This window comes from Nicotiana tomentosiformis, chromosome 8 (assembly GCF_000390325.3).
Source record: "Nicotiana tomentosiformis chromosome 8, ASM39032v3, whole genome shotgun sequence".
NCBI classification, from domain to species: Eukaryota; Viridiplantae; Streptophyta; class Magnoliopsida; order Solanales; family Solanaceae; genus Nicotiana; species Nicotiana tomentosiformis.
The window spans coordinates 18,250,850-18,274,021 of record NC_090819.1 but is presented as its reverse complement, the minus strand read 5'-3'; the positions used below and the strand labels follow the sequence as shown (position 1 = coordinate 18,274,021).

Sequence of the window (23,172 nt, the reverse complement as noted above, 5' to 3'; positions counted from 1 at the left end):
CCTTAAGTTGGAACGTAGTAAAAGCAACCCCACTCGTCTCTACAATATCCCATAGCACGGAGAATGTGGTGGCACTCCTCTAGAAAACATTGTGCACCCTCTAAAGCCAAACCACTAAAAGTAGGAGGTGATACTTCATGAACCTCACAAGTCTAAGTTGTTCTTCCTCAGATGATGCTGCCCTACCCACGGGCTGAACTGGGATCACAAGTTGTGTCGCCATGACACCTGGAATCTGACCAACGTGGACTCGCTGCTCTTGAGTACGGGCAACGGGAGTCTGAGTTCCTCCCCCAGTCTGTGAAGTAGTTGGCGCAACCGGAATCAACCCCGCCTAAGCCAATGTACCAAACATGCTCAGGAACAGTGCTAAAGTCTCCTAAAGTCCGGGGTTAATAGTAGGCGCCTCTGGTACTTGTCCCTCAACCGGAGCTACTTGCAGCTCCTCAACTACTGCTCAAGTAGGTGCCCTAGTTGCGGCACGTACTCCTCTTCAGCCTCTGCCTCTGCCCATAGCGACACCTGCTCCTGGGGCAGCATCATCAGTAACTGCAGCTTGTGTCCTCGCTATCTGTGAGAGAATAGAATGATAAAAGCTCAAACTATGAGATCAACCTAGAGCTCTGAAGATAAGTACAGACGTCTTCGTACCGATCTGCAAGACTCTACTAAACTCGCTAATGACTCGTAGCACCTATGAACCTAGAGCTCTGACACTAACTTGTCATGACCCAAATTATCCTCCGTAGAATATCGTGATGGCACATAGTCTTAGGGATTAGATAAGCCCAAAATTACTGAATTAATAGCAATATTTAACCAGCGACTAACAAATATGAAATAGAAACCTCTATGCAAAACTTACAATCCCAAAACCGGTAGTACAAGTCATAAACTCTACTGAGATTGCTAGAAAAACCTACAAATACAACTATTTCGAAATAAAGATAAAACAATGCAAGTACAATATCAGAAGGTGACTCCGAGGCCTGCGAACGCAGCAATAAGGTTACCTTGAGTCTCCACAGCAAGATCCGTACAGCTAGCTAGCGATCGACCAACTCCAAAATACCTGGATCTGCACAAAATGTGCAGAAGTGTAGTATGAGTACACCACAATGGTATCCAGTAAGTATCAAGACTAACCTCGGTGGGTATGATATCTCTGTAAATCTAGGCATGATAACAACAATAATACGATGCTTGGAAGAGGAACTAAAAGCAACAATTAGCAACTGGACACAGTTTAAATCCGGTGGAACCAAATAAGCGAAAAACAAGTAGCAATTCAATAAGAATAACCGCACTCACACCAAGTTTATCCAATAATCACCACGAGGTACCAAACCTTAAAACTCACAATTCACGGGTCCTAATTCATGTACCCTAATCACTTGGCATCTTTTGCCCTCATTACAATTGATAACTGCACGAACGACTCACGTTCCAATAGAATAATTTTTACATAGAAGACAAGTAGACAGAGTACGCATAGATGGTCAATAACATCATTGTTCATCTTCTCAAACAGATCGGGTGATAATTTACGTGTATGCTTGTGCAAGTGTTCTATCACAGTTCGGGCTAACGAATAAGAGTAGAGAAAATAAATGACACATAAGAAACGATCCCCACAATTTGCACATGGTAAAACTCACACAAGTTAGGCATGCCACTACACAAATATCAACATCAACAATGCCCTTAGGCCATCACAAGTAATCACAAATCATTCCCCGACATAGCCCACCTTATCTCTCCACGTGCGCAATAATAAAGAAAATGCATGCCTTGTCTCGCTGCACGTGCATAGTAATGTTCCCACCTTGTCTCGCCACATGCACAAACATACAGATATAGCCCGTCTTATCACACCGCATGTGCAAAAATATTAGTAACAATAGCACGGCAGAAACCTCATGCAAACACCCGAACAAATCCTCCCAACAATATCACGTGCCAAAAATATGACAACACCATAAAAGGACTTTCACAACACGTGCCTATATTCCACAACCTTTCCTCAAAATAGTTTCAATACCACAACCGCGCATAGACCTCGGCTCACAACACTGAGTACAACAACAACAACAACAACAACAACAACAACAACAATGACACTAGAATACGGCAAGTAAATCAACTCAAAAACTTTGGAACATAAAGAAATGGTAAAACAAGCTCACAAAGAAAGACACAACAGAAAATACTAGCTTCAACAAGAATAGCTCAACAAGGGAGAAATAATATGCAACAATGATTCCACAAAAGTACAATTTGACAACAAGGGAGGTAACCTGAGTCAATAATTCCAATTAAGGATGAGTCAACTATGATAATGGATAACTAAACTTCATTTAGGGTTGAGCAATTACGAAAGAGATACAACATATTCAATTAAGTATAAGCAACTTACGGAAAGGATAATAATAACTTCAGTTAATGATAAGCAATTAGGGAAGGATAGCATGGCAATAGAAGAAGCAACAACTTCACTTAAGGCACAGAAGAGTCAAATAGGCAATAAGAGTGGAACATGAAGTAATTAATTCCAATTAAGACATGTATAGGTGAAACTAGTAAATAAGAGGGTTTAACATAATAAAACAACTTCATATCTAATGAACATAAGAATCTAAGAGCCCTAAACGGTCAAATTTTCACAAATAAGACTGAGTACTTACTCGTCACCTCGCGTACATGGGCTTCACATGACACAATTAGCACCAAAGACTCAAATCCTAAGGGGTAGTTTTCCCACACAAAGTTAGGCAAGATACTTACATCAAAGAAGCTAAACCGTTACTCTAAAATGAATTTCTCGAGTGAAACAACCTCCGGACAGCTGAAATCTAGCCAAAATAACTGCAAATCATAAATAAAACTCATAAGAAACAATTCAGAATAATAAAGCCTCAATCTTTAACAAAAACTAAAAAGTCAACCCAAAAGTCAACCATCGGGGACGCACTCGGAACCCGATAAAATTTATAAAACACGAACACCCATTCCGATACGAGTTCAGCAATACCAAAATTATCATATTCTGATACCAATTCGTCCCTCAAATCATCATTTTATATTTTGAAAGATTTCTTAAAAAATTCCGACTTTTTCTCAACTCAAAACACTAATTTAATGATAAAAATAAAGTTATAATTATGAAATGCAATGAATTCCGGGTGAAGAACCGATATGTTTGAAAAACCCAAGAAGAATCGCTCAAAATTGAGCTCTACAAGTCAAGATTTGATAAAAGTGGTCAAACCCCCGATTTTAAAAAATATATTCTGTTGCTTAGGTGTAACACATCGCGATCGTGGAACAAGTAATGCGATCGCATACAAGAAATTACACTGCCCAGAAAAAGCACTACGCGATCGCATGAATAGGAATACGATTGCGTAGAAGGGTACATTGTCCTACTAGAAGCCCCTACGCGAACACGGACAGAGTGATGCGAACGCGGAGAAAGGTGATGCACACGTACGCGATCACGGGCGGTAGCATGCGAATGTGAAGAACAAATATTTCTTGCCTCCAAAATTACACTACGCGAACGCGGAGGAGTTGGCGCGAACGCACTGAAGAAAACCAGATACCAACAAAACAACAGTCCAACAACATGGAGAAATGGCCAGTAGCCCATCCGAAATACACCCGAGGCCTCCGGGACCCCGTTGAAACATGCCAACAAGTTCCATAACATACCACAAACTCGCTCAAGGTCTCAAATCACATCAAACAACGTTGAAACTACGTATCGCGCCAAGAGTCGAACTATTGAACTTTCAAATCTTCCAACTTCCAAAACTCGTGCCGAAACATACCAAATCAATCCGGAATGACGTCAAATTTTGCATGCAAGTTCCAAATGACATAACAGAGCTAAACTAACTCTCGGAATCGCATTCCGAACCCGATATCACCAAAGTCAACTCTCGGTCAAACCCCTCAACCTTCCAAAACTTCAACTTTCTAATTTTTCGCCGAAATGCTTCAAATTACCCTGCGAACCTCCAAATCCAAATTCGAATGCATGCCTAAGTCCAAAATCACCATACAAAGCTATTGGAACCGTCAAAATCTCATTCCGGAGTTGTTTACACAAAAGTCAAATTTCAGTCATTTCTTACCGCTTAAGCTTCTAAAACAAGAATTCTTCTTCCAAATTACCCCGACTCATCCGAAAACTGAACTCGGTAATACGAAACTGCTCGAGACTTTATGCCGCCGAACGGGACTGTAATTCTCAAAAGGACCGATCGGGTCATTACAGTAAGTCTTCTAAACCAGTTTTTACAGTCAAATACTTCAGTTTCTAAATATTGAACTTCAATTTTTGAAACGCTTGGAAAATATTGTAAAATTTGTTAAAGAGCATTTCAAGTGAAATAATGGCTTTGGTCATAAATATTTATTCTTTTTCTAAGAGAAGTTCATGTCGGACATAACTAAATCATACTTCTCGTATATTTTCTCCACTTCAACTTTACATACTTTTTCTCTACTTCAATCAAATATTGTCCAAACGACTACTGTTTTTGCAATTATTGAACTTCAGTAAATGAAACGCTGATGAAATATTGTACTCATGGAAGAGTATTTCTAAGTAAAAGTTATTTTCATTGACAAGTATAAACTCTCTTTTTTCAAGTGAAATTCAGGTACAAACACAAACATCCAAATACACTCTTTCGACATCAATTTCAAATACTCTTTTTTACAACTACATCAACTAGATACTGTACAAACGCCTACTAAAGATTCCATCATCAAACTATATCACTTCCCACGCCTCTAAAATACTCACAAAAGAAACAGGACTTTGAGGAAAAGAAAAAACTGGAGTAATAATTAAGGGTATATGTATTACAATCAGCTAGTTGCTTTACCAACTTATTGATCACTACTAGTTAAGTCAATGGCTTATAAACTAGACAATATATTTTCTGAAGTTAGTAGGTCAAATTTTCATTGAACAATAAGTGGTTGAGTTGCGAGGGCAGCACATTGGAGATGTCGTGGGCAGGTAATAAGGTGGTCGTTAGTAAGACCAGCTGCCTGCATAAAGGAATATATAACAGAGGGGCCAACATATCTGAACCCTCTTTTCACCATATCTTTGCTCATTGTTTCTGATTTTGAGGTCTTTACTGGGATTTTGTTACATGCCTTGTATTGTGTCGCGATGGGCTTGTTGTTCACGAATCCCCACAGATACTTGTCGAACGATCCAAATTGTTTCTTGATCTGTAAATCGAATCAAGAATCAGAGGATTATAATGATGATATTTAGGCCTAAACTTTGCCTGAATGCTTCACAGTAGAACTTCAACCACTCTAATATATATGTTTTTCCCTATTTAAAATAAGAATCACTAGCATGTAACATTATAATAGTCTACTTATCCTAAAGCCTCAAAACATTTTTGTATTTTTTTCTCTTTGTTGTAGGCGTTCGGCCCTTTCACGTGCATATGCCTGAATAATCTTTTTTTATTGGCCAAATACGTACTATTCATTTTATAATAGATGATGGAGGACATCTGCCTGCTCTAGACCATGTTGAAGTGTGATGAATAGAACGAATCCCACATCGGACATGGTATCGGAGCTAGGCCTGTGGTCGATGTGAGCCTCTAGAAGAGGAGTGCAGAATGCCCCTGGACCAATTGAAGGGAGGGTGGAAATACCTCATCCGTGAATGTGCACGCTCCAGACCGGACAGTGGAATCCCAGGTGTCCGGATCTGGGCGTGAGAGGGGGGGGGGGGTTTAATGAATGGACCTTGGTCTCCTTATAAGGCTCGGGAAATCTTCCTTCTTTGAGCTAGCTTTTGGGGTGTGAGTTAGGCCCAAGGCTTAATTTAACAAAGTGTGTGACTAAATATCTTCAACAACCTCTACTGGAGCAGAGCTTCCTACCTAGAAGTTCTATATTACTGCAGATTTTAATTTTATGAAAGTGTTGGTTACTAAATATCTAACACTTTTGGCTGAGTCAAGGCCAGATGTGTTATTCTGATTCCAATGTGGTCCATGTGGTTATGTTTATTGAGTGGTGTTTAGCTACATGCATGATTGACTACAGGCAGTTTATTTAATTTGAGAGCAGTTTATTTAATTTGAGACTCTCCCATCTACCCTTAATTACTACTACGGTACCATAATATCAAATAGTAGCATGTTAAAGAAATGTTTGGAAACAAAGGAGAAGAAGACAAAATTAAAATGGAAAAGACAGTTCAAAGAGTTATTTTGTGGTAATTTGTAATGCTAATAATGTATTATTACCTCTAGAATTCTTTTAGAGTTGTCGACAACCCCTCGGACTTGGCTTAGCTCTATGCCATAATCAGCACTTGTTGAATTTATCTTCTTTTCGTTGTATTTTGCAACAATTTCTGGATCAAATCCTGAAAAGGCATCCCTGGAGGAAAGAACAAGCCAAATTCAGCTAAGACAATCTGAACTAAGTTTGGATTAACACGTGATTCAATTAATTTAACGTGCCAAAAATAGTTTTGTGACTATACTGTTATAATGGATAAAGTTCAGTTACATTAATGGAACGACAAATAATTTTGTGGCAATAGGTAAAGCAAAAACCCACCTGAAATCTTGCCTTTTCTTTAGCACTGAAGTCCAGTCTGATCCAACTTGAGCAACAGTTAATACCAACAATTCAAATAGCAGACTGCATACATACAATAAGAAAATTAATCTCAAATTTCTGCTGATAAATATGTAAAATTTACAGAAAAAGGGGAAAAGGCTCTTACTTATCATCAAAGACAGGAACTCCCCATTCCTCATCATGGTATGCAATATAGACAGGGTCTGGAAATAGAACAAACAGAAAATTTAGTTTCGCTTATCCACATTGAGGTGTTTATATTTCAATTATTTCGAGTTTAAATTAAAGGAAAAAGTTCAAATTTGCTCATTTACAAGCTAAATATTTTAATTTTACCTTTCCATTTTACTTTCTGGTCATTTGTACCTCTGCTATTAACAAATCGTCCTGTACTTACTATTGATTTTAAAGGAGCTTCATCGTGGAATGAGTAAATTGTCTGAATACTTGAAAAAAAAAAAAAGGTCCAAATCTATCCCATTACTTTTGACTATAGTTTGAAATTGCCATTCGTTATACTTCGATTAATGTTCATGCTAGAGCTTTGCTTCGGATCAAAGATAAATATAAGACAATTTGCTAATAGTCTTAAAGGGTCATTTGGATTGAAGAGAAGTTATGTTGGGATTAATTATCCTGATATTATTTCTTATTGACTGTTTGGTATATTGTATTAATTCTCAATTTTTTGTTTTATCCTGGGATTACTATTCCACTCTCTGACAAGGGATAAGTTATTCCAGTACTATTTTTAATCATAGGATAATTTATCAGGATTAGTAACCAAAGAAGGGATAAGGCGACACCAAATTTTTATCTCAGGATTATCCATAGAACAAAACGACCCCACTGTACAAATGACTTCATAGTATAACATATGGTGAAATTCAAATATTTAGTATAATAGAGGAGTATTCTTGATCATTTTTCCAACTAAAAGATAAAAGTGAAGTTCTCATTACCAGAATTAGGTGTGATAAAGCTGCATCTTTTGCCCTCTCGAGGACTTGAACTATTGGAAGAGTCAAGAGGACTGACTCTATTTTCATATTTAGCAGAATTTGTTCTACCATAATGTGCAGTTTTCATCTTTCTTTGCACTTGCATCATTGCTACTTGCTCCCTTCTTGCTGCTGCTATGCTTCCCGGAACCTCAAGAATCTTAAAGGAAGAAGAATTCTTCACATATTTAGTGGATTTAGCATTGCTTTTTGGTGTCACAATTTTCTCAGTATTTATATTCAAGATGTTAGAATCACCCACTCTCTTGATTTTAGGTGAAATAGGAGGAGTTGTTGCTGAAATTTTGACTTTGACAATACTATTGTTATTTTTTATCTTGACATAAGTATGAGTTGTTGCAGTAGGAGAAGTTTTGGAAGGTGAGTTTTTAAGGAAATTGTGGCGTTCCAAGAGAGGATCTCTATTGCTATATGGTTGAAAAACAGGGCGTCCATTGATATGAGAGATTGTTTGAGGTGAAATATCAACAATCCCTCTTTGTTGTTTAGATTTGGAAGAACACATTTTGATAAGGGGTTTGGCTAGTTTTGTTTTCTTGGTACAAGAATGTGTTAAAAGAGAAGAATGAATTAGGCTGCGACACTTTGTTTTGTTAAATTAAGGAAAAATGAGGGGGATTTTATAAAGAAGAGGAAGGGGTTGGGAGCCTTTGTTTGGGGTGGGGGTGGGGGTGGGGGGTGTGGGGGGTGGGGGTAGGGGTGGGGGTGGGGGTGAGGAACATGTATGAGGGAAGTTGTTAACTTGGAACATGGGGGCTTTCTTTTCTTTAACATAACCACGAGGATGATAGTGACACCAACCTTCCTCGAATCTGCATCTGCATTTTCAAGGCTTGTGATAATTAATATTAACAGTGTAAATTATTTTTATATTATTACTATGATTTAATCAATTATAGTAAATCATTACTCTATTTTTTAATTTACTGTATCTTAATTGTAGGTCAATCTAAACAGATAGTGTAAAAGTTCTTTATGCTATCACTTCGAGCATAAACTCTAAATATACTATTCTCCTTGCTTCATTTTATATGACACATGTTCCTTACTAGTTTATTCTAAAACAAATATCATTTGACCCGTAGATGGTAATACTGTCACCTCTTGGGATGTGATTTTTTCTTATTCACTTGTGCTTGTGGCGAAGAGGTCGACGCTTACATTCTGGCTCTAGGGGTGGATCTTTCCTTTCTCTATTATGACCTACTCGTTTAGGTTGTCATCTAGGTCAGGGGTTTTGGAATAGCTGCCAAATTATGGTCTCGTGTTTTGCAGCTGAATTAATTGCCCATGTGTTGGACCCGAACTGTGGTGGTTCTCTTCTATAGTTTTTTCTACATACTCTTCCACCTCTGGAATAGAAAACAGAAGATTTTCCAAGCCCATATAAGATCAAAATAACTAATCGCTTTCGACAACAATATAGTTATCTACTAGCTATGTTTTCTTCATTCAACATTCGAAAACTTTTTAATATTAAATTTTCTACATTATCCTTAATGAAATTCTCTTCCAGCGGTAGAAATATGTGGTACGTTTAAGATTATAATTCTAGGGATACTTTAGGTACGTCCAAAAAAGTGTTTATTTTTTTTTCTTAAATTTTGTACCCAATCAAAAACCGTGATGTAAAAATAAAATTGGGGAATGAAAATGGTGGCAGTGCCAGCAGTTCAGGGACCTATTTTTCCCTACACTGCCTTTACTGCTTCAAATGCTAGCCAGCTCGTCTCTTTGGGTTCCAAAATCCAAGCTGGAGTGAGGTTTAGTATTTGGGGCCAGAAATTGACCAATCATTTCTCTTTCCTTTAGAGCTGGCTTCAATTTCCCTTTATTTCCTTTTCTTCTTTATTCCATCTAATTACCTTTTCTACAAACTATGGAAAAATGCTTAGCTATAATTTCTGAGATTAGTTGTAATTCAGTTATTGGAAGTAACCAAGTAAGTGCCTGTCAACAAAAAAGCTGATCCCATACCTTTTAGTAATTTTTTTGTGCCTTACTTTTATCAAATTTCATATTCTAATTCAAGATTCAGCACTGGAACAACTATTTCAGGTGCCCAAAGGCTAAATATTATGGGTTCTAACTTTTGTGTTTTCACCATTGAGTTTATTACATTTTTCGTAATTATAAGTTCGGAACTTGATATCTATTAAAATTTTGGTAATTTCTTATGTATATAGATATCTATTCATTATATTTAATACCGTATTCAATTGAAACCGTGAGTCTATTAGCCTATTTAAACGTGCTTCTTTGAAGGGTGGACTGTGGAACAATAAGATGATAATTCACTGGTAATTTGATACTGAGCTATTAGGATTTTCTCAACTTTTGCACTTTTTAGGATAAGAATCCAATTCCCCTCGTCTAATAAAGGCATGCATTGATTTTGTTCCTATCACTATATTCACTAGCCATGGCATTAAAGACAGTACCGTTGTTGATATGTAACAATTATTGAGCCTTATCGGAATCTAATATGACCATGCAATTTTGTGGATACAAAGTTAGAATAATTGGCATATGAAGTACTAGGAATTTGTAAAGAATAAGACAATATCAGAAAATTTAGAAGGATTTTTTGTGTGCAGTATCGGCCCATATATAACTAGAGCTTACTGTACTGGATTGTCTTTTTACTATAGATTATTATCACAACTCAGCTTGGTATCTATTCAAAATCAAACCAAAACTGTTAATCGAATCGAACCGATGGCTTATTGGCTTATTGGTATCGGATTATCGGGGTAATGGACGGTGAACGGATTGCGATTTTATAATTAACGGCTTAACGGTTTGGGGACGGATTACTCAATTTTCTTATTGGATAAACCGTTACCTCGTCAAGAATTTTTATATTTACACTTTCCTATAGATCTTGAAGTAGCAAGAACTCCTAAGATTCGATATTCATTCCAATTTATAACTTTTCCACCCGAATTTTCAATTATATCCGGCTCATCAGGTTTGTTAGGATGCGTGCAGGAAGTCCGTCAACAAAATCACCCATAAAAAAGAATTCATTTCAATATTATACCAAAAATAAATTATTTGGTTTAGCCGATAAACTAACCGATAATCGTTAATCAGATGCCAATTCGCCCGTTGTCTTATTGGATGGCTAACGGATTACCTTATTTATAATCCGATAACTGATAAACCGAACCGTTAAGCGTAATTATCCGCCCGATAAGTACCCTAATTCTTGCTATGACTTTACTTCTTGCCCCAAATTGATGTTACTTCGTATTCTGGTGGTCGGCGTGAGGTGTTTCGTATTTAGACTGACTTTTCGGAATTCCTCATTCATGAGATCAGACTCATTGATTTTTTATTAGATGAGCGGTTGCATTATGATTGTTCCGGAGACATAGGCCTAGTGCTTAGGGGTTTACAAACCGAATCGAAAAATCAAACCAAATCAATTAAAAAATTCGATTTGATTTGATTTGATTTGGTTTGATATTGAGTAAAAAAATTCGAACCAATCCGACATATAAATATATAATTTTTATATATACTTTTAAGATTTTATATAGAATTTTCTTTAAAAATATCTAGAAGTATTTGGGATTCTCTTGCGGGATATAAATTTTAATAGAATATGAAGTGCTCCATATTTTATTGACCTTAAATAATGGGTTGTATGATCACTTTCTTATCAAGTGTTACTGAAATGCGTCCATCTCTTTGTTCTTCCATATTCATATCATATGTTAAGATCTATTAAATTCTTATATCTTTTTCGAATGTGAAATGATTATTGATTTTTATGTTTAATTACTAAATTCGGATATGAGACGACTAAAAAAATAACTATTACTACTATGTGTTACTAATAGCATTCTCCCATAAGAATATTTTAATCGATAATATGTTTGTCAATTTTTTATATTTTTACTAAATATATATTTACTTATCAAATATTTAATAAAGTAAGATTGAAATGATATGTAAGTAACAAAAACCCGAAAACTCGAAAAATCCGACAAAATCGAACCAATCCAAACCGATATAGTTGGTTTGGTTTGGTTTTGATAAAAACCGAACTAATTCGGTCCATGTACACCCCTACAGTAGTGCTTCAAAGTCTTTCAAGCTCCTCTTTGGAAGATTTATTCAGGCTCTAGGACCTGTCTGAATTGGAAAAGAAAAGGAGGAAATATTGTGAAGCCTAGAAAGGCGAAAACGAAAAATCGCTTGAAATATGGTCTTTTATATATTTGGATTATTAAAGAAAATTATCAATGATTCAGCTGCAAGAACAATCTATTCTTTGGTGTCTTGTTCCAATCACTGGGTTTCATTTCTCCAAGACTATAATCTAAAACCTTATGTTGCAAGCAATATATGTGACAAGTGTGAAATCTTGGATTTCAAGCATTTTTCAGTTAAGTGACTAATCAAATTGAACAGTAAGAACTTCTCAAGCAAACAACTTCAGAGAATAAAAAAACAAAAAGAGACCATCCATATCTTGGAATGTAAATCTCAAAATATTACACGTTGCTTAGTTTAAGATTAACTCCATAAAAATTACAATAACTACAATAAGACTATAATTAGTGTAATTCCACAAGTAGAGTCTGAAGAAGATAGTGTGTACGTAGACCTTACACCAAACCATCGGCTCAAGGTAAAGCAGAACTCCATAAAAATTATTTGAAATAATTAGCTTTACAAAGCAAGGTGATTAGAATTGTAACCTTTTGTTTTCGCAACTTAGTGAATATTAATCACCTAATTAATGAGTATTAATTCTAATGGATGGTAATCACATTTAAGTCACTTTGTACTTCAGTGGAAAAGAGAAACAACCCATGTGCAAGTCCAACATCTTTCGTCAAATGATGAGACGCAATTCTGGGCAAAAACAAAGGCATAACACATTATTGAGTCGTTGACATCTATCCTATCATGAATTCATCCAAAGAGATTATTATCAGATAATTACTAATTATTTTGTATACCTTCCTAGTAAATTCTTGAGTGTCCTTGTATTTAAAATAAAAAAATTAAAAAAAGGACTCAAGGAAATTTCATGCTTAGAAAGTTAGAGTCAATGAGATGAGACCTAATTCAGATGTTTAAATTGAAGTTCTTTTAGCTAAGAAATTACGTGAAATGGGTCTATACTCGTTATTATATTATTTCCTCTGTTCCAATATACGTAACACTCTTTCTTTTTTAGTTAATTAAAAAATATATAATTTTATATATAGTAGTAATAATTTAACTTTAAACTTTTTATTTTACTCTTAATGAAATGATTTATAGGCTACAGCCACACAAATTCAAGTTTCAAAACTTTTCATTTCTATAACGGCAAAGGGCCAAATATACCTTTCTACTTTCGAAAATGGTCTAAGAATACCTCTCGTTATACTATTGAGTTATCTATACCCCTGCAGTCATACTTTGGGTTGAATATACCCCTCATTTAAACAGAGGGACACATGTCATCGTCATGTTGGTCAATTCTAAATATCTCCTAATTAATTAAAAAGACTCATTATCCATACCCGAAAAATAATATTTTTTTTTGTAAAAACTGGAAAAAATTAAAAAAACATTTTTGCTAAAAACTGAAAAAAACGAAAAATATTTCTTTTCCAGTTTTTACAAAAAACTGCTTCAAAAAAACTGAAAAATATTTTTTAAAACAATATTTTTGTAAAAAATAAAAAAAAAACTGAAAAGCAATTTTCTAAAGCAATTAAAAACTGAAAAAAACTGAAATATTTTTAACTAAAAACTGAAAAAAAAATATTTGTTTTTTCAGTTTTTACAAAAACAATGCTTTAGAAATCTGCTTTTTAGTTTTTTTTTCAGTTTTTACAAAAATATTGTTTTAGAAAATATTTTTCTGCTTTTTTTAAAAGCAGTTTTTTTGTAAAAATTGGAAAAAAAACATTTTCTTTTTTTCCAGTTTTTAGTAAAAAAAAATTCAGTTTTTACAAAAAAAATTACTTTAGAAAATTGATTTTCAGCCTTTTTTTTTTTCAAAAACATTATTTTAGAAAATATTTTTCAGTTTTTTCTAAAGCAGTTTTTTTTGTAAAAACTGAAGAAAAAAAAATATTTTCGTTTTTTTTCAGTTTTTAGTAAAAAATAATTTCAGTTTTTACCGGTTTTTACAAAAAAAAATTACTTTAAAAAATTACTTTTCGGGTATGATTAATGGGTTTTTTTTAACTAATTAGAAGATATTTAGAATTGACCAACAGGACGATGACACGTGTCCCTCCGTTTAAATGAGGGGTATATTTGAACCCAAAGTATGACTGCAGGGGTATAGATAACCCAATAGTATAACGAGAGGTATTCTTAGACCATTTTCGAAATTAGAGGGGTATATTTGGCCCCCTGGCGTTTCTATAATTACATGCACAGCATAAATTGAGACTGAGGAAGGAGCAATTTCGTAAGGTTCTATAAATTATTAACTCAGCATTGTACTTTCTATTAGTTAATTCACTCTTCTTGTTGCTATGTCAACGAAAAACTGAAAAATGAATCTCGTGACTGAAAAAGAAGTAATCCGATCCATATGAAAATATGATTATTAGGAATATGTCAAAATATCGACTACTTTTTGCACATGTTGGGATCTGTTTCTGGGGTTTTTCTTCTCATTTTGTCTTATATATTTTCTTCTTCCATACATACAAAAAGAAAAAAGAGAAGAAAATAATTAATTATACGGAGTATGTATCATTTTGTTCGTACAATCTAAGGTGGGAAACTTCTGTTCTGAAATGTGAAGTTCTTTTTGTAATTATATGAAACACACACATGTTCACCACCCATGCGTATCATATTATTTCACAAACAGCTAAATAATGTCAAAATGCATGTGTACTAATTCCTTTCTTGTTTTCCTCTCTGTTTCTTGAAAGATTTGTTATACCGCGTTCCATCATTTGTTTCAAGTAATACAATTTGTGATTTCTATTTTTATGCTCATCAATAGGGTAGGGAGTTCGAGTTACCCCAAGAGCAAGGTGGGGAGTTCTTGGAGGGAAGGATGCCGAGTGTCTATTGGAAACAGCCTCTCTACTCCAAGGTAGGGGTAAGGTCTGCGTACACACTACCCTCCCCAGACCCCATTAATGGAATTATACTGGGTTGTTATTGTTGTTATTGTAATAGGTAGGTTGTCTATATCACATTTCTTGGGACGTCGCTTTTTCCCGAGCTGCCTTTTTTGCTTTCGACTCTGACTTGGAATTAATTCAATAGCTTAAGAGATCATCATTATGTGCTCCAAAAATAGGCGGATCTAATATTTTAAATAAATAGGTTCAATTTTTAAAGATCTTCGCATTAAACTCATTATATTTTTAAAATATATTTGTTAATTTTTTCCCACATATGTATCTATTTTTTATTTTTTTTGAAGCAACTTTTTTTTTTTAATTAAAATTTCCCAGACAGAGGTCTAAATTAGTTTCGTTAAAAAATAATGAGTTAATTCACTTGGTACTAAGCCTATATCCGCTACAGAATTCTACAAAAGGTGAACCAACCAAGATTGAACACTAGTCCTATTGACGGATAGGGTTCAACCTTCTACTTCGGCGAGCAATGTTCCACTTATTAGGTTGGGAGAGGATTTGGACCTATAATTTTCAGGTCATCAACTAATGAGCAAATCAATTCCTTTTTTCTTTACAGAGAGAGGATGTAGGTTCGAACCTGCACCCAGAGCGAAATCAGGATATAAAGTCTGTGGGTTTTGAAATAGCCATCAAACTCATAACACGTTTAGCTACTGAGTTTACGATTAAATAATTTTAACATATTTAGTGAATATTTAATATAAATACAGGATCTAAAGAAAAGCTATTGGGTTCATCCGAACTGGTAACCCATACGTTAGCTCAGCCCCTGCCTGCACCCGTCTTTATAACTATGGCCTACATGCATGCTTAGTTTTGAGGATTTGTTTCTTCGTTCAGCTCTTTCCTTCTTCCCTTCAATTTCCCACAAAGGACAGTTTTTGATCATATGGTCAGTCTTACCATACTTGCAGCAACCATCATTGGTTTGCTTATCCGGAGCTCTTGCCTTGTTATAGCTTCCACTTCTTGAAGAACCCTTTTATCTCCTTAGGTACTTCTTGAAGTCTTTGGTGATCATTGCCATTTCATCATCTTCTAGATCAGAACCTTCAGTGATTCTAAGTGCCAAACTCCTTTCCTTTTAGGTACATCCATTTTCATGGTTTGTCTCCTAAGTTCATAGGCAGTGAGATTCCCAATAGATTCATCTAGAGGGAGAGTGGCAATATTCTTTGCTTCCGGATGGCAGTGATCTTGCTCTCCCAAGTAATTGGCAAGACCCTAGTGAGTATATTCTCAACTCTTTCTTCTTCAGGGATAATCCTTTTAAGAGATTTTAGTTCATTTGTCAATGTAGTGAACCTTGTGTACATCTCCTGAATGATTTCTCCATCCTTCATAGCAAAGTTCTCATACTGAAAGTACAATAGAGTTCTTTTAGTTCTTTTCACCTGAGTTGTTCCTTCATGGGCCACTTGCAGTGTGTCCCAAATTTGCTTAGCCGTGGAACAACCTTGGATTCTACTATACTTATCTAGACTAAGTCCACAAACAAGCCATTTCTTGGCTTTGACATTTTTTTCCCACTTCTTCAGATCCTTAGTATTGCAATCAGCTCTTGTCTTTGGCATATCTACTCCTTTAGTATTTTCTTCAAAGTAGCCAGTGGACTATCAGTGACAATGTCCCATAGCTCATAGTCCTCTCTTTGCATGTGATCTCTCATTCTTGACTTCCACCAAGAGTAGTACTGGCCAATAACGAGTGGTAGCCTAGCAGTGGATTGCCCTTCCCAATTCCAGGTAGTGCAATCATCTTGATCTTCTCCTAAGGTGTTAGCCTCTTCAAGGATAACCCACTCTAATACCAATTGATATTTTATACTTCAATACCACACAAGAGGGGAGAAGGGGGTAATTTGTGTGGTATTTAATTTTTCGGGTGCACGGATTATAGAAGGACCTGGTTCTTCTATGTGTTCCTTACACTACAATTGCTGAATAATAAATGCAGAAAGTAAAGAACACAAGTATTTTTACGTGAAAAATACGCGGCTCAAAAGGTAAAAAAACTACGACATACTATCCAGTAGGAATTTTTTCAACACTTCACTAAATCACTGAGCCAAGAAACAACGTTTACAAAACTCTTGTAAATCTAAGAATTACCTCTAACACTTTGTGGCAACTAGCCTCAGGTTGTTGCGATAATTTCAAGTTAACTCTAACTTGAATAAAACACTCAGAGTACCTAGTACAAATATTTCTAGAGAAAGCTGAAAGGTATAACTCAAAAGCCCTACTACAATGAAATTAGAATAAAATGCAGACACTTGGAATTGGTTCTTCTATCTGGTTCATATAGCTTCATGTTCGCACACTTGAATCTCACCGGAATTGGTTGCAAAATGCTTGCTATTTTGCTCTCAACTCTCGTTTAACTTCAACGTTTGTGCATCTCTGTAAAATGAGAACATCCTGAAATATATAGAATTAGTAGAATAGGATTAACTAGAGTTCTAATGCTATACTCTTCCATGGTGGAAGAGTTCTAGTTATCTTCAACTCCTAACTCCTCCATTATCTAGGATATAGTTCTCTTCAAGTAAGGAGTCCTGCTCCTTATCAATTATGCAACCTTTCGTTCAGGAGATATCAGATATAACCACTTATGCTTATCTCCTTCACGTGTATGTCTTGTGCTTGAATCTGCCTGTATCATGTGTATATTGTGTATGGACCTGGTTCATGCATGTGTTTCTTTTGTCAATCATCAAAACTTACTTAGGCCAATAGTGCGTGATCTAAAATTCTAAATACCCCCTATGTGTTAATTTTTGCTATGCGTTTTCCTTTTTAGTCCGTTCCAAAGATAATAATATTATTTTATAATTAGAAATAATTTATTTTAAGCTTCTCATTTTACCCATAATAAGATGATTTAAAACCACACTAATAAATATAACTTAATTTAGACTACAAATTTTAATAATCTTTTTTTTTTCTTCATGCTCAATTATAAACTGCATCACGTAAAATGAAACAAGGGAGTATTGTTTATATTGCAACCACAAAAACAAAAGGCAACAGCGAAAAGTTCTCTTCTTTTTTTCTCACAAGCTAGAGAGATACTACATAGACCCAAACCTCCTTCCGCCAACCAACAAAAATACAAAGACAGGATTACATGATATTCAATGGCAAGAGGTCTTCATTATAGAAGCAAGAGGTCCAAGGGCAACTTGAATTAACACATTAAAGATGATACAGAAGTCGTGGGTTTCCTTAAATATTAATCTACATGCTGGCCTATGCGTAAGAAAGAATAATAAAAACGTATTTGTACCGGGTGTTTATACCAAATTGAACAAAATTTATCATAGTTAAATGATACATTCAGGTGAGAATATGTATTAGTGAACTATGCTTTAGTGATAACTATGTTTGTGAAGACATGTGTCATGTATTTATTGGGTTGGTGCAGAATATATATCATTGTAGCCGCTATTTTTGTGTTTTTGGTGTGACAAGATTTGAATATATTATTGTTGTTATTAAAGAGTGTTGGATTTTATTATCTAATTAGATAATAGGTGTGAATAGGAAATGGAGGGAAACAAAAAGTTTGAACTTTTTTCCTTTACTAATGCACTTTGTCCCTTATCGGAAAATGGAAAGAAAAATCTTTGTGCTTATATGGAGAAGCACATCTTCTAGCTCTTAAACATTTAAGAAGAAGTGGTGCCTCGTGCCGTCGTCATTGTTACTCGCTCGGCTTCGGCTTCGGCTAGTTTTTCGCGGAATTTAATTTAAAATTCGCGGTCCCAACTGTCATTTTCCACCAAGCAAAACGTAAGCATCAGTGTGGTAGGGCTTTTGAGTTGTACAGAATAGTTGTTCCGTTCTATCTTGGAAGAAATTAATCCAACAACCTTGGGCAACAGTGAGGGGATTAAATTCCTTAATGAAACATAGTTTTATGTTGGGTTAGGAACTTTATTTATTCTGTTTCTGCTTCTGTTTGTTTTATTTTTTGCAGAAATTATTTACGAACACAAGTTTATAACAAGCTTAAGGAATTTAATTTTATATTCTGTGTTCATCTTACTTTCTGCTTTGGGAGACTAAAATCCTAGTGATTTTTTACTCCTTTTTTGGAGATTAAAATCTTCGAATTTTCTACTCCAGTTTGAGATTAAAGTCTTTCTGACTTTCTATTCAATCCGAGATTAAAACCCTTGTGATTTTTTACTCGATTATTTATATTCGGTTTGAATATATAAAAACTTCACTGACTTACTAATTCTGATTGTGTCAATTTATTTTACAGAAAAGTGACAACAAGTACGGATTACCAGAATGGTTTTGTTGGGACTACTACTGCTGCAATGGCTACTGCGTCTTCAAGTCGCACAACTCCTGTACCAGCGATGGCACCGGTAGAAAAGCCCAAAAAGTTTTCCGGCATGGACTTTAAGCGTTGGTAGCAGAAAATATTCTTCTATATAACCACACTCAGTTTACTGCGCTTTATCAGCGAGGATGTTCCAGTTCTGGGAGAAGAAACTCCTTAAAATGAGAGATATGTGGTCACAGAGGCATGGAAATATTCTGACTTCTTATGCAAAAATTATATTTTAAGTCGCTTGGAAGACGGCTTGTACAATGTTTATAGCATCATGAAAACATCACGAGAGTTGTGGAATGCTCTTGAAAAGAAGTACAAGATTGAATATGCTGGACTTAAGAAGTTTGTAGCCGCCAAATTTCTAGATTTCAAAATGATTGACGGCAAATCTGTCATAACGCAAGTCCAAGAACTGCAAGTGATTGTTCATGACCTCCTTTCTGAAGGTATGGTCATAAATGAAGTGTTTCAAGTTGCGGCATTTATTAAAAAGTTGCCTCCATTGTAGAAGGACTTTAAGAATTACTTGAAACATAAGTGCAAGGAGATGACGCTTGAAGACCTTATTGTTCGTCTACGGATTGAAGAGGACAAAAGGCTGCTGAGAAGAAGTCTCGTGGTAACTCAATAATAATGGGAGAAAATATTATTGAGGAAGCATCTACAAGCAACAGAAAGAGAAAGAAGCCATCTAGTCCAAAAAATTACCCAAGCAAGAAAAAGTTCAAAGATAATTGCCACAACTGTGGAAAGGTTGGACATAAGGTTGTGGAATGTCGTGCACCGAAGAAGGACAAGAAGAAGAGTCAAGCAAACATGGTTGGAAAGAATGATGAAATGGAAGACTTATGTATCATGCTATCTGAATACATCTTGGTAGGAAATCCCAAGGAGTGGTGGATTGATTCTAGTGCCACTCGCCATGTTTGTGCTAACAAAGAGTTATTTGTCTCTTATGTTCCCACAGCGCCCGACGAGATTATCTTTATGGGAAACTTCGCAAAAATAAAAATTGAAAGAGTTGGAAAGATATCTCTGAAGATGACTTCGGGCAAAGTTGTGACTCTAAACAATGTTCTCCATGTTCCTGAAATTCGCAAGAATTTGGTATCTGCTGGAATTCTTATCAAAAATGGATTTAAGTGTGTGTTTGTTTCTGAAAAAGTTGTAATAAGTAAAAATGATGTGTATGCAGGAAAAGGTTACCTAAATGAGGGCATTTTCAAGTTGAATGTAATAGCTATTGATATCAATAAAGTTCAAGCTTCTTCTTACTTACTTGAATAAAATAATTTATGGCATGCACGTTTAGGTCACGTCAACTTCAAAACTATACGAAAAATAGTTAACTTGGAAGTATTACCTAAATTTGAATACGATAATAGAAATATCAAATATGTGTGGAATCTAAGTATGTTAAATATCCTTATAAGTCAGTTGAAAGGAATTCAAATCCTTTAGACTTAATTCACACAGATATTTGCGACATGAAGTCAATACCATCTCGCGGTGGGAAAAAATATTTCATAACTTTTATTGACGACAATACTAGATATTACTTTATTTACTTAGTTAATAGTAAAGATGAAGTAATTGAGGTATTCAAATAATACAAAAATGAAGTTTAAACGCAACTAAACAAAAAGATCAAAATAATAAGGAGTGATAGGGGTGGCGAATATGAATCTCCTTTTGAAGAAATATATTTGGAATATGGCATTATTCACCAAACAACTATCCCTTACTCACCGCAATCTAATGAAATTGCAGAAAGAAAGAATAGAACGTTAAAAGAGATGATGAATGCCTTGTTGATAAGTTCGAGTTTACCCCAGAACTTGTGGGGGGAAGCTATTCTTACAGCAAACCAAATACTCAATCGAGTTCCCAATAGCAAAACGCAAACCATTCCATATGAAAACTGGAAAGGTAGAAAACCCAACTTAAAATATTTTTAAAGTGTGGGGGTGTTTGGCTAAAGTGTAAATTCCTAAACCCAAAAGGCTGAAGATTGGACCAAAAATGGTTGATTGCGTTTTCATAGGATATGTAAGAAATAGTAAGGCATATCGTTTTCTGGTTCATAAATCAGAAAATACTGACATTCATATTAATACGGTAATCGAATCCGATAATGCTGAATTCTTTGAGAATATTTATCCGTATAAAAATAAATGCGGGTCGTCTAGTGAAAAATCTAAGCGACCTCGAGAAGAAGCAAAGGAAAGTATGTTTAGTGAGGAAAATCCAAGACGTAGTAAACGTCAAAGGATAACTACTTCCTTTGGACTAGACTTTCTGACATTTTGTTAGAAAATTAGCCTCAAACATTTAAAGAAGTAATGTCTTCTTCGAAAGCACAATATTGAAAAAAGGCAGTCAATAGTGAGATAGAATCCATATTAAGTAATCATACTTGGGAATTGGTTGATCTTCCTCCAGAAAATAAACCTTTGGGTTCTAAGTGGATTTTCAAAAGGAAAATGAAAGCTGATAGTACTATTGACAAATATAAGGCAAGATTAGTTGTCAAAAGGTTTAGACAACGAGAAGGTCTTGATTATTTTGATACATACTCATCGGTAACGAGGATTACATATATTCGGATATTAATAGCGTTAGCCGCCATGTATGGTCTTGAAATCTATCAGATGGATGTAAATACAGCCTTCTTAAATGGAGATTTGGAGGAAAATATTTATATGGAACAACCTAAAGGGTTTATGGTTCCCAAAAAAAAAAATGGGGTGTGCCGACTTGTTAAATCACTTTACGGATTGAAACAAGCACCCAAACAATGGCATGCGAAATTTGACCAAACAATGTTGGCAAATGAATTTAAGATTAATTAGTATGATAAATGTGTTTTCATTAAAAACACTCCAAATCATACAGTCATTGTATGTTTATATGTTGATGATATGTTAATAATGAGCAAAGACATTGCGGATATAAATGCTACTAAGCGTATGCTTGCTAGCAGTTTGATATGAAAGACTTAGGAGTTGCTGATTTAATTCTAGAAATTAAAATCCATAGGACTCCTCAAGGACTAGTATTGTCTCAATCTTATTACGTTAAAATGGCACTTGAAAAATATAAGTATTTAGATTTCAAAGTCGCAAAGATCCCGATTGATGTAAATATGGCTCTTACAAAGAATCTAGGTCAAAGAAAATCTCAATTGGATTATGCTCGAGTGTTGGGAAGTTAAATGTATGTCATGAATTGTACACGACCTGATATAGCCTGCGTAATAAATAAACTGAGTCGTTACACAAGTAATCGCGACCAGACTCATTGGATGGCAATGAAACGAGTTTTGGGGTATCTAAAACATACCCAAGATTATGCTTTACACTACAATAAGTATCCTGCGGTAATTGAAGGATATAGTGATGCAAATTGGATCAAAGGGTCATCAGAAATAAAGTCCACAAGTGGATACGTGTTTACTATTGGTGGAGGAGCAGTGTCTTGGATATCAACTAAACAGACATGCATCACTCGCTCTACAATGGAGTCTGAGTTTATAACTTTAGATAAGGCTGGAGAAGAAGCTGAATGGCTCCGAAATTTCTTGGAAGATATTCCATTTTGGCCCAAACCAGTGGCTCCTATATGTTTACATTGCGATAGCCAAGCGGTAATAGAAAGGGCTAGAAACGTTATGTATAACGGAAAATCTCGTCACATATGACGAAGACATAATACCGTTAGACAACTACTCTCTAGTGGAATTATCACAATTGACTACGTAAAGTCAAAAGATAATGTGTCAGATCCGCTTACAAAAGGCCTAAATAGAGAGACGGTTTATAAATCATCGAGTAGAATGGGACTATGGCCGAGGACAAGTCACTGTGGCGATAACTCTACCTAGAAAACCGGAGATCCCAAGATCTACGTTCAAGGAGATCAAACAAAGTTATTAGTGACGGTTCAACATTGTCAAATAAAATTTTGGTCTATTGTCGTGATGAGACGATGTTCAGTACCAAGGATAAAGCGTTAAGGCTTTTTAATGGTTTCTA

General features: G+C 35.3%; 2 protein-coding genes across 2 annotated transcripts; both read right to left on the bottom strand.

Annotated features, from left to right (window-relative positions):
• Window positions 1-4,605: 4,605 nt before the first annotated feature.
• LOC104089024 (uncharacterized) lies at window positions 4,606-8,267 on the bottom strand. Its single transcript, XM_009593832.4, has 5 exons — window positions 7,602-8,267; window positions 6,785-6,842; window positions 6,616-6,699; window positions 6,297-6,432; window positions 4,606-5,253 (listed from the first exon to the last, which is right to left on the bottom strand). Exons 1-5 carry the CDS (start codon window positions 8,164-8,166, stop codon window positions 4,975-4,977), a joined length of 1,122 nt encoding a protein of 373 aa, XP_009592127.1. The 5' UTR covers window positions 8,167-8,267; the 3' UTR covers window positions 4,606-4,974.
• Window positions 8,268-15,939: 7,672 nt separating this feature from the next.
• On the bottom strand, window positions 15,940-16,362 carry LOC138897130 (uncharacterized). The gene has a single exon (XM_070183088.1). It carries the CDS (start codon window positions 16,360-16,362, stop codon window positions 15,940-15,942), a length of 423 nt encoding a protein of 140 aa, XP_070039189.1.
• Window positions 16,363-23,172: the final 6,810 nt, after the last annotated feature.